A 13,468-nucleotide genomic window follows, 5' to 3' on the forward strand; every position below is an offset into this window, starting at 1 on the left:
AGCGATATTATTAACGTGATCACTACTATCACACTAGTCAAAAGTCCCCGTCACCTCTAGGGGATCGGGATGTTTCAAAATAACCTACTAAATGGTATTTCTACTTCTGCCTTTTCTCCTTGATGATATCTCCTCAACACATCAGACAGAGGACGTGAGCCACAATAGAGGTCAGTTCAACTTTCCAATTACCTGCTTTCTCCCTCTGAGTAGAAACCCAAGTTCTAAAAAAGACCCCGCCTAACTTTAACCTGACTTCTTAAGCTACTAAAGACCTTGATTACTCAGCTCCATCCATACTTTTTGGTGTTCTCCAACACTCTTGGCATGCTCCTGCCTCAGGGCTATGTATTTATTTACTTTTCTCTCTGGCTAAAATCCTCCTACCTCCCATATCTATAAAAGAAATTCCTCACTGCCTTTAGATCTTCACAGAAATACTACTTTCTCAGCCAGGACTTCTATTGCCAGTCTCTCTCTCTCTCTCTCTCTCTCTCTCTCTCTCTCTCTCTCTCTCTCTCTCTCTCTCTCTCACACACACACACACACACACACATTCTCTCTCTCTCTATCTCTCTGTCTCTGTCTCTGTCTCTCTGTCCACCATCACTCTCCATCCCCTAGCCCTCATTCTTTCCTTATTTGTGTCTTTGGGATTTTATCAGTAACATTCTCAATAATGTTCTGAATAACATTAAAATGTTTTATGTATTAATCTTGCTGAATTTTAATCTTCTCTACTGGAATATTAACTGTATAAGGTCTGGTATGCTTGTATATATTTCCTTCTTCACACTATCATCAGTGTTTAGAATAGCACCTGGTTCATAGTAGATACATAATAAGGTGAGATCTATTGTGATGTAGTGCCTCCATATACAATATTATAGTCTTTCCTGACCCATCCACAGTTAAAATTCTCTATGAAGTTGTAAATGTGTAAGAAGTCCTGATACCTATAAGTACAGTATGGCAGAACCAGCTCATGAGGTTAGACCCTGCAAGCTCAGGAAAGTAAAGCTGAATTAAATCAAAGTCATAGAAACTGTAGATTAGTTTAGGAGTTGGGCACATCAACCAATACTTTTATGATGTCCCGATAACAGTAATAAACAATTACCCAATTAGAAAACAAATAGTACCATGTACAATTCATTAAGTCAAACAAATTTAATAGAATCTTCCTTTGGTTGAGGAAAAGAAAAAGTGGGAAAAAACAATATGGTGTTTATAAAGTTTATTATAGAATAATGAAAAACTATCAAATTGAAAAACTTACTGGGAATATAAACTCCCCTGAACAGAATATAAACTCCCCTGAAAGGAACATTTCTTGACTAGGGTGCTGACCAGAATCTCTTGGACTCAGGAGTAGATAAATGAGCACTCCCACTTGGTGTGTAGAGAGTAGTATATTTTAAAGTACCCTAAGTCAGTTATTTCTGCATTTTCAGATTGTGCAAAATCTTTGGCTATGCTGAGTTTGGAATGTTTTGTTATCACTAGAGAATAAGTTTAACAACACTTTATTGGTCTCAGAAATTTGGGGGCTATTGTTTCCTCAGGCATTTTACCAAAATTTCATCATCTTCAGTCTTTCTTCCTCTTCCATGGGTCTCATTCATATTCATTCTCTCTCTCTCTCTCTCTCTCTCTCTCTCTCTCTCTCTCTCTCTCTCTCTCTCTCTCTCTCTCCTCTCCCTCCCTCCATTTACATTTTTTCTATACATTTCATCTTCAACATTAGTCCAAATATCTGTAGCTGGATTTCAGAAAGTTCTTTCTGGATACAGAAAGTTTTTTCATGAAGGTCACCAATTTTCCTTTTGCCAGGTACAATGCTTCTTATATCATTAAGTACCGATAACTAAAACTACCTCTTCAAAATCACCCTGTTCAAGAAGACATCTCTTCCCTAGATATTATTTTTCTCTGATCTTTCTTCTTCAGGAAACTCATCTAGCTTTTCTATATGTATAGCTGTTCCTAATATATCTCTGTTTATTGCATATGTATGTATGGATATACTTGCCCATATACAATATTTTTAATCTTAAAAGTATTCATATTTTATAATAAAATATATAGTTTAAAAACTATTTTTATTAACATGGAGAATATTAAATGCTTTACTCAATAGATATTCAATATATAATCATGTTTAAAAGCTACTACTCAGATTCTAAAGTATCTTGTACACACAATTTCAAGTAAAAAAAAAATACAGAAGCTAAAAAAAGGCATCAGTGAACCATTCCATAAGGAATGTATTAACTTTAAAATATATTATGGGTTCATGAAATTTCTTAGAGATCATTGGGAAACTGTAAATTCTAAAATGCACAACTTTAAGTGCAAAATAAAAGGCAACTGAGTTGTACAATCATATAAAGAAAAAAAGAAAATAACTTGTAAGCATAGTATACGGAAAAGAGAAGTTTACTAATTTTTTAATGAGTTGATTAAAAACACTCTATGACCTCTCTTCCTCCTCCTTTATCAGCATCCCCTAAAAGCCTTTTCCTTTCATGACATCTTCTCTAATTAATATGAAAGTAACTTCCAGATTCCCCAGAGAACTATCCTGACTTTAGAAGCAATTAATTTTCTATTCACTTAACATTCTATAATTAAGTTTTGCCCTTTGACAGAAAAAGTAATTTATTCACTCAAATGTTTGTTCAGAAGTTGTTAAACCCTTCATATTGGTAGTAGAGCTTCACTTAAAATGTACCTGCATAACTGAAAAATAATCACTTACTCATATAGTCAAACATTAATCGTGTTAAGTACCACGTACTATATGAGGTACTGGGATACCAAAACTAAACTAAGCCAAACCCAAACAAACAAAAGCCAAACCAAAACAAATTAAATTCCAGTCCCTAATTTCTAGAAGCCAAGAATCTAATCAGTGTAATAATGGCCAGAAATCAGTTTGAATAAGCAAACAGAAATTAGATCATGATAATCTTCATGAAGGCAATATGGAAGATACTAACTGTCAATGCCTTTTGGCCAAAGGCAACCAGTAACAGGCCTACAGATTAACAGTTAAGTTGATTTACTTGTTGCAACATGAGACATGGCATGTAATAGGGAACTATAGTGGTATTTCTCTAAGAGAATATTAGAAAAAGTTTATAGGTATTGAGCTTGTATAAGGTGATGAGTGTGGTCAAGGAAGTAAGAATTTGCCTGTATCAGTGGTCCCTAACCTTTTTGGCAGCAGGGACGGTGCTCCTATGAGAATCTAATGCCTGATAATCTGAGCTGGAGCTGAGGTGGTGATGCTAATAGTAGGGAGTGGCTGCAAATACAGATGAAGCTTTGCTAGCTCATTAGCCTGGCACTCACCTCCTGCTGTGCAGCCTGGTTCCCAGCAGGCTATGGACTGGTACCAGTCCATAGCCCAGTGGTTGGGGATCCTTGGCCAGGATGATGTAGGGAAGTGAGGGTGATCCTATTTTTGGGTATCTTAAATTTTTTATTTTTCTAGATGGCATAAAGAATGTAGAGAGGATAAAGCTATGATTAATAAAGCATAATCTACCATATTATTGAAGATGGGGGATATTGGGTCATTCTGGGTTGTTTGAACAATGGTATTTGTCTATGTTGAGACATGGCTACAAAGTGGTCACATTTCTGTCTTGATCTATCAGGATCATGGCGTGGCTTTGTCTGCTGTTGGCATTCTAAGTAGCTGTTCATATTCAACAGCAAAACATCTCAAGCTAGCTGCAAGCACTAGGAGAGCATCCAGCAACTCCAAGGCCTAACTGAAGTGCCGAGTCAGTTCCTGGGTATCAGTGGCTCCTTTTCTTTTTTCTTTTTTTTCTCAAATGAATATAAACATAGGCATAACAGCATAATGATTATGTTTTAATAAGTCCACTTTGGCAGAAGTGATGTGAAAATTTCTAAAGGAATGCATTAGTGGCAGGAAAGACTAGCTAGGGATTTTCATCTTAAACAGAGGTAAGCCATGATATTAGCTTTAATCAGGGTTGTAGTAATGGGAATATAGAGAATTGGACAATTTCAAGAGCTGGTAAATGAGAGAAATTAATTGAACTTGTCAAAGAGTGGACTTGTGAATGGTATAGGAAAATATGAATGATTCAGCTAGCTTTTGGTTTCTGCATTAGGCTGTTAGAAGAGGAAAAGGAAAGAGTAAAGGAGATCTCGGGAGATATTAAGGTTTATTTTAATTTTTCAGGCAAACATTCAATTAAAGTTGTCTATTAGGCAATTAAATATATTGGCTTATGGTTTAAGGCAGGGGTCCCCAACCCCCAGGCCATAGACCAGTACTGGTCCATGTCCTGCTAGGAACCAGGCCACACAGTGTGAGGTAAGTGGCCAGTGAGCAAGCAAAACTTCATCTGTATCTGCAGCTGCTCCCCAGCGCTAGCACCACTACCTCTGCTCTACCTCAGATCATTAGGCATTAAATTCGTATAGAAACACTAGTCCCTGGTGCCGAAAAGTTTGGGGACCACTGCTTTAAGGGGCAGACATGAGCTGAAGATACATATTTGGGGGTCATTAGAAAATAGTGCTATTTGATTGGGAAGGAATGATGATAATTCAGAGGGTAAAAAAAAACAAGGGAAGAACTATAGGGGATATCAGTATTAAAGGAAAAATGAGGTGGAACAAATGGCCAAAACTATAAAAACAAACAAACGAACAAACAAACAAAGTGACCAGTGGGTAGGGGTAACCCATAAACCAAGGGAGGAAAGAATTTCAAGAAGGATAAAGAGGTTAATAGGGTCTAGTCCTGCAGAAGAATAAAATAAGGCACAAAAAATATATATGTATAAGAGAGGTGGGTTTTCTCAAAGATGGAAATACAGTCTATTTAAAGGCTTATGATAAAAACCCAGGAAATAGAGAAACTGGAGATATGGATGTGTGGCTAAATGGAAACAAGTTTCTTAGGATATGGACAATGAAGATATTGAGAACACTGTGAACAGATTAGCCATAACTAGCCAAAGCACAGTCTCTTCCATCAAGGCAGAGGGAAAAAAAGAGATTATGGGCACAAATATACATAATCTGTATTATTTTACTTAAAGTAAGAGAGAAAGTCATCTATCATAAATGGTGAGTAAAAGTTTAAGAAACTCATAAAAATCTTGACATAATTGTTGAGAAAAACTGATAAGATAATTTACTAGGTATGCATGGAAAGCTTATAAAGAAGTACCGATGAATCTGTTAGAGTGTGAATCAAAAATGGAGTAACATCTGGCAAGGAAACATCTACAGTATAGTTATACAATTGGATAGCTGAATTGAGGAGATTAGGGAAATGAAAGCTTCTGGAGATAGCAGGACAGCCCACATGGGCTGAGATTATTAATAATGAAAGCTCAACCTGGATAAGGATGACTATGAACCTGGTGCCAGAGTCTTCAATTAGAAAATAATATAATAAAATGGCGAATGATAGATGACTACTTGGCCTCAAACACAAGGGAAGAGATTTTTACACAGCAAGTGGTACCTTTGGAATTGTCCCTGGGAAATGAGGAGACAAGAAATTCTAAAGGAGTGGATGTGTGAAAGGGTCATTAGTCATAGTAGAATTGTTGAGGGTAGAAGTCATTTCCATGTATAAATAGAATGAGCATATAGGATAGAGAGTTAGCCTTGGCTGTGGTAGTTTGGAGTGCAGAGTGAGAGAGCTTGGGAAGACACAAAAGGGAAATGAGGCAGAGAAAATAGCACAGACATAAAGATACAAGAAATGACATGTGAATAGAGGTAGCTATATTCTGGATGGTAAACATCAATAACAGATAAGAGCAATGTTGAATTAATTGGCTTGCAGATTTCCAACAGCATTTGGTTAAAAGTGGATTTGGTATGGATATAAGCAAGCGGAGGTCCCAGAAGGAGCCCAAAGCCTTTGACCTTAATAGCTGGTAGGAAGGTTTTCAAAAGCACATTGTACTACATTCCCAGATTCTCAGACACCTTACCATATCACCTTGTGGACAGATAGGTTGTTTTGTCATTTTAATTACTAACTTACATTACTACATTCTTACTTAGTTCAAGAAGCTGAGTAACTAGACTTGATATTCAGTTAAAAATTCTGAACTGTTAACAGAATGAGTGAAGGAGCATCTAGGAGTCTCATAAAATTCCACATGTGTCTTGTTTGATTCTCAAAACCTTATGTACATACGAATCAACTGGGAATACTGTTTAAAGGCAAGTTCTGATTCATTAGGTCTGGAACCCTGCAGTTCTAATAACTTCATAGATAATGCCAACATTAGTTGTCCAAGGACAAGCTTTGACTAGGAATATCTCCTAGAACTCAATTTTTAAGTCAGCGTATTATTGTAATTGAATGTATAAAACATATGGTTAAAAGAGAAAACATTATGTTAGGTCTGAAAGTATATAAAATTGAACTGATAATGTCCTAAGATTTTCTAATTGGCTGAAAGCACTTGAAAACAATAAATGGTGAAGAAATAAAGTGGACAAAAAGGTAAGATTCAGCCATTTTTAATGGGTGCCTAAAAATGAATTAATACCACTTGAATTCATAAGATGAGCCCCTCATGTGTTCAAAATAACCTACAGAAATTGACAGTGAAGGCATAAAAAATTAGTGTACACCTAAACTGCATTTCCATCATCATTATTATATATTCCTCTCAAGGATTTTTAATACATATAGATTATATTTAGCTTGAAGAGATGTCTAGGTAAATGATTTCATGTCCTATTTTAGTAGGCAATTAAGAATGATGTTATTTCAGAAAATGAGAGTAGAAGTTGATAAAGGTGACTCACAAGGCATTAGAAAATCACTCATACAATATTGTACATTTTTTTTAGCACTTTTAGTCTGTCGTTGCTGACACTATTGATTAAATGCAAATTGCTTCTAGGTAACCATATGATAGCAGGAAAATTTTAAATTTATATTACTTAAATGCTGGAATTCAATTTTCCTGCTTGATCAAAGCTGTTTTAAGATACAGAAACAGGATGAGATAAACAGATGAGATTATTCAGACAGATTAAAATTTTTTAATTAGCTAGTAAAATGTCTACCTAAGGTGATTCATACATTCAATGGTCAGATATATAACATGAACCTTAAAAAGTATTTAGAGGGCATTTTCTCTAAGTATTTTTCTACTCATAGATTTCTCTCAAAAATCATAACAAAAATATATCCTCAAATAAATATACTTAGAAATAAAAAATTTTGTTAATTTTCTACTATATGTCATCTTTTTCAACTTAATTTTAAAACTAAAATATTAACAATATAATCATAGTTCCCATTTCTTGATCTTATTTATCATAGTCTATTTTTATGCTGACAATAGATAATATAAATTTAAAATAAATTCTCAATTTATTAAGTTAACTCTGAGAAATGTTGATGAAATTCTCTCTCATTCTAAAACAGACTAAAAAATACATTATTTTCTCCAAGATCTTTCGTTCTCCAAAAGATGCAACCCGACAGCAAGTATTTGCTTGCCTATGAGGTAGTGTTGTATTTGTAAAAATATAATAGATTTTGTAATTCATGAAATAGAATTCTCAAAAGATTAGGCATAGTTAATCCACCACATGTTACCTTCATATAGCTAAAATTATTTGACATTCAGAATATTTGTTTCTTTAGCCTGACCATTGCACCGTATTTACTCTGTTAGAAATTCTCTTACAAACTACAGGCATACCTCAGAGGTATTGCAGATTCAGTTCCAGACCACTGCAATAAAGTAAGCTACAATTAAACTGTGTTATAATCTTTTTGCTGGTGGAAGAGGGTCTTGCCTTCAATTTGTATAAAAAAAGACATCTGTAATGCCCAATAAAGTGAAGCTCAATAAAATGAGATATTGCCTATATTGCTGATTACATACCAAAAAATGTATGTTTTATAATTGTTGAAGCTGAAATATCAAAGAACTGATAACATCTCTGAAGATGAAGGAAGTCTTATTTAATTAACAAAAATCTCTATTATGAAGGACAAAATTATAATACCTCAGTATGGAATAAAAACAACAAACCATCTCTTATCATAAGTAAATATCAAAAAATCTTGGCCTTCTTTTGTTATAATAATGTAATATGTAAATATCTAGAGAAAGCAAATGTGTTATAATTTATGACAAATATTAATAACTATAAAGGCTATTTTTATGATGATAGTGAAACCATGGACAAGAGTCCTAAGTATAGCATTTCTAAGGGTCTATTCTATTCTGCAAGCTTTCTAAGCCCCAGCCTTTAGGTGAAAGGACAATATATGAAGGGAACTTAATATAAGTTCATGCTATAAAAATGTTAATTTACAGCTAAACAATATAAAAGTTAAAGAAGGTTTATGAAAACCATTCCTGGTCCGTTACAGCAGAACCAGGAATGATTCTACTAGGCTAAACTTTGATTCTGCTTCAAATCGAAAATATATTTTAAAATATATTTAAAAGCATGATATCATATTGTTTTAATCTTTTCAACTCTAATAGAACCAGAAAGCACAATGAATAGCGTTTACAAGCAGTGAAACTTAAGAAAATACAGAAAAATTAATGTATAACCTACATTGACTTTTTCTTTAAGGTCTGAGAAGTTGCCTTCCTTCCGATAAATTGCAAATTCAGGACTCTGTAGCAGAGCTTCTGAACGAGTAATCCAACTGTGAAGTTCAGTTATGTCGACATCCAGCCTAAGACAGGAAAGAATAAGGGTCATTATTTCTTGATTATCTTTCTTCTATATGAAAAAAAGGTAATCTATCCACATTTATCATTCTCCACCTAATCTGAGACTCCAGACTGCTGTCCCTCTTATTATTAATAGCACTTATCATTTCTCAAGGCAGACTCAAACTTTGGAGTCAGCTTTAATCTAGAATCTCATGATCATGGAGGTTATTTTATTCGTCTCAATGTACCAATCACCTCTACTGAATTCCCTTGTAGGCTATTACTCAGCCTACGCTTGAAGGTTTGCCCTGGTAGAAAAAATTAAGCCTCCTTCTTTTTGAGAAGTATTTACAGCAAACGAAACATTACTTTTTGGTGGCCCCCTTTAAATCATACCTTGATATCCGCACCTTTGTATAGTATCCATCCATACTGACTCTGGATTTGGCCATGCGATTTGCTCTGGCAAATGGGATATTAGTAAGTGTATTGCAAGCAGGACCTTCCTACGTGCTCGCACCTTAGATCTTGTCCTCTTAGAGCATAAACTCTGTGAATGCGACTGATAAATAATTCCAATAACCCTTTAAGGAAGCTCAGTCTTACCAGGTGAAGAGACAACGGGGAAGAGCAAGAGGCATGAGGCATGTGAATAAAGGCTTCTGACCCATCTCAAACACTAGCTGAATACAACCACATGTGGGCTCCAGCTGACTCCACTTAGAGCCACAGAACTGCCCAAAGAGCCTCGCCCACATTGTAGAATTGTGGGAAATGATAAATGACTGTATTTTTAGCTACTAAATTTGGGGGTGGGTTGTTATGCTGCAATAGATAGCCGACCATCTACCCTGTCATTCTCAAAGCTTTTTTTTTTTATTGCACAGCTCTACAAGCTAATGGGAATAAATTGTTCACTCTAATTGGGTGATTCAGGTCTAGTTAAAGCAGAGGTTTTAGGGGAGTCATGAAAGGGTTGTAAGGATAGACAATGTCGATGAATCACTTAAAATTCTGGGAATTTATTCTGAATATGTGTGCATTTTTCCTGAGAAAGAACCTTGCATTTTCTCGGTATCTGTAAATAAATCTATGAAAATGGAATTCAGCGATCATCAAATCCAAAAATTGTTAAAAAAAATAGACAAACCAATGAAAGTCTCCAGAAAAATAACTTACTCAATTTTAATAAGAAATTTGTGGAGTAGAACAAAAATACTAATACAACATTTAAGACACCAAGTAATGTACTTTAATTACCATACTATATCTTCCACTATATATTCTTTTCAACAGAACCCTCAAATAGTTTAAATTAGCTCTTTAAATCAATTAGAAAATATGTGATATTGAGCCTACCCTACTCTTAGTTACTTCAATGAATAACCTATAGTTTTTCAGTAACTTACTTTCCTTAAAATTTGGCCGCTAAATGGTTCATAGTAGTATTTAGTATAATCAGGGTAGAACAATTACCCTCTTGGCTTCCAGTACTTTCATTGATGCAGCCCAAGAACTAAATCAATGTTTTGACTTCTCTATATTGGACTTTCAACTCACATTGAAGATAAATTGAGTTAAAACTTCTAGGAATTTTTCACATAAATTATCTTTAAGCCAGGTGTCCCCTATCACAAACTTATGAGCTGATTTCCTGAACTCGTATTTCAGGGCTTTAAATCATATAAACTTGTTAAAATTTTTTCATGTTTGTTGCTGGCTATTGGTTTATAATTAAATTGATACAGAGCTTCACAAGTCATAAAACACTTCCAAAAAACTATTCTCTTTTTGAATTTTTACAAAAGGACATGGCAAGGTATTATTAATCTCTCTGCTCATATAAGGAGATGGAGGCACAGAGAAATTAATTGATCTCAGACTATCAGAACTATGGGAAGGAACTTAATTCATCTTGTTCACCATTATAGCCTTCACCTCGAAGAGGGCCTTGTTCATAGTAATGCAATTTACTAAGTAAAGGCTACCCAACTAGAAATTGAAGGTACAGAGATCTGATTTCAGAGATTTTGATCCCGAATCCTATGTCATTGCATGCCAATACTTTTATTTACATATAGACTGTGAATATGGTTTTTTATTTCATAAAATTAGTGTTTTATCATCCAATCACTCATTTGAACTACTCTAGATCCTGTATTTTGCTTTCCTAGGTTTAATTATTGGTTTTCCTATTTCTTCATTCATAATGTTGATTTTAAAATACAGGAATACCTCAGAGATATTGTGGGTTCGGTTCCAGACCACTGCAATAAAGCAAGTATTGCAATAAAGGAGTCATAATCTTTTTGCTGGTGAAGGATCTGCTTTTAATTTAAAAAAAAAACCACAACATCTGTGAAGTACAATAAAGTTAAGTGCAATAAAACGAGGTATGCCTGCAGAGTCCTGTTGCTTACTTCTAAAAATGCCTCTTTCCATTTTTCTCATTTATGTTAACTAATTAAATCAAGCCTTTGTCTAGTCATTTAACCACCTACCAAATCCAGTGCATCTTTCCCATCAAAATTTCTTGATAAAGGCATTTTTGTTTTTCTTTTTGTATAATATAAAAATCCTTGTGTCTCTCTGCCTGTGGCCATTCAGTTGCCACTGCATAGGGTGAGCCAGGAGTGCTGAGATGTTTATACCTTAGGAGTGACTCTTAACTAGTGGGAACTGGGAATTGGTGGATAAATATCCCAGCTCCCTGGCTCTTCATGGTGCAGGTATCCAGAAGGATGCTGTACACAGTGACTCAGAGGGTTCCCAGAAGAATTGAACCCCAGCTGCTTCCAACAATAACCTGCTGATGTATCACCCTGTATCCGTTGCCTTCTTTTCCTAACCTCACTTCCCCACTTCGCTTCCCAGATAAACTACTTGCACCTAAATCTTTGTCTCCAGATTCACTCTTGGGGAAACTCAATCTAAAGTAATGATCAACAGCCTCAAAAAAACCCGGCATCCTGCCACATTTAGTCTTTTTCAACTTGTAGAGAGTTTTGACTCTCTACAGAAACCATTTTAAACTTTTTTCAAAATTCTCAAAGGTATGACCCATCCTCTTCCTCCAGCTAACAATAGATGACATTGTTTTCTACTTTACAAAGTGTAATGATCAGACTAGAATTTCTTCCACTTTTTATGTCCAAATATTCAATCTTACCTGCATGTTCCCTCCCCATTCCTTTTCTTATGTTTGAACAAATTTCCCTTCTTTAACTGAAAGTCAATCCCTCTACTTGCAATTTATACTTTATTCTCTTACTTATTCTTGGACATCTACCAACTTTTTGTTACCTACCTACTGTAAATTCAAACCCTGCCTCTCAATTTATTCATATGTTAATTTAAACATATTGACTTTTTAAAAAAATCAATCCTCTCTTGACCCCCTTATTCCATTCCAGCCATTTTGTCACCTTCTAAAAAGGCAAACATTTTGTAAGATTTTCAAGTTTATGGATGACTTATACCAAATATAAGAATAAACTCAAAATGGATTAAAAATTTAAATATAAGACCCCAAACCATAAAACTCCTAGAAAAAAACATAGGCAGTAACCTCTCTGACATTGCTCTTAGTAGTATTTTTTTCTGATATATCTCCTCAGGCAAGGGAAAAAAATAAACAAATGAGACTATATCAAACTATAGAGTTTTGCACAGTGAAGGAAACCATCAACAAAACAAAAAGGTAGCCTACTGAATGGGAGAAGACAATTGCCAATGACATATCTGATTAGAGATTCCTGTCCAAAACATATTAGAAACTCATATAAATTAACACCAAAAAAAAAGCAAGCAATCCAATGAAAAAATTGGGTGGCGGATCTGAATAGATATTTCTCCAAAGAGGGCGTACAAATGGCCAATAGACATATCAAAAGATGCTCAAGGTCACTAATTATCAGGGAAATGCAAATTAAAATCACAAGGAGATATCACTTCAGACCTGTCAGAATGTCTGTCATCAATAAATCAACAAACAAATGTTGGTGAGGAAGTGGAGAAAAGGGAACATTTGTGCACTCTGTGGCAGGATTGCAAATTGGTACAGCCACTTATCAATAACAGTATAGAGGTTCCTCCAAAAATTAAAAAAAATTTGGAGCAATTCCACTTCTGGGTATTTATCCAAAGACATCCAAACATTAATTCAAAAAGTTATATGCACCCCTGTGTCCATTGCAACATTATTTACAATAGCCAAGATGTGAAAGCGACGTAAGTATCAACTACTAGACATATGGATAAAGAAGATATAGTACATAAATACAATGAAATATTACTCAGCCATAAAAAAAATGAAATCTTACCATTTGGGGAACATGCATAAACCTAGAGGATATTATGCTGATATAAGCCAGACAAAGACAAATACCATATAATTTTACTTACATGTGGAATCTAAAGAACAAAATACCAAAGAAAACACGAAAAAAGATTTGTCCAGTTTAGTCAATTCCCTACCTCTTACACACACTTTAATTAACTCAATATTGTTTCTTAACAAAAACATTTTTTCATAAAGAAACCATGCCACTAAATCTAATGAAGAGTTATACTCTCTTGCTATCTAGCAATACACTATTGATTGACCATATTCTCCTTTTCTTGAATTTTTTTTGCCTCCATTATATCACTCTATTCTATTTTTTTCTTCTGTTTCTGTAACCACTGGTAATTTTTTTCTTATCAGGTTCATCCTCCTCCACCTTCATTAGATACTGAAACTTCATTAGATACTG

The 13,468-nt window shown here is 34.7% G+C and overlaps 1 protein-coding gene across 8 annotated transcripts in view; it reads right to left on the minus strand.

The window, feature by feature from the left end:
• Nucleotides 1-13,468, minus strand: part of DMD (dystrophin) — a 2,254,165-nt gene that overhangs the window by 1,272,579 nt on the left and 968,118 nt on the right. For all 8 annotated transcript variants that reach the window (XM_036227209.1, XM_036227208.1, XM_036227211.1 and 5 more), the window contains one exon: nt 8,611-8,734. In XM_036227209.1, coding sequence (XP_036083102.1) covers nt 8,611-8,734 — 124 coding nt within the window. The remainder of the gene's footprint in view (nt 1-8,610; nt 8,735-13,468) is intronic.

This window comes from Rousettus aegyptiacus, unplaced genomic scaffold (genome assembly GCF_014176215.1).
Source record: "Rousettus aegyptiacus isolate mRouAeg1 unplaced genomic scaffold, mRouAeg1.p scaffold_m13_p_9, whole genome shotgun sequence".
Taxonomy (NCBI): domain Eukaryota; kingdom Metazoa; phylum Chordata; class Mammalia; order Chiroptera; family Pteropodidae; genus Rousettus; species Rousettus aegyptiacus.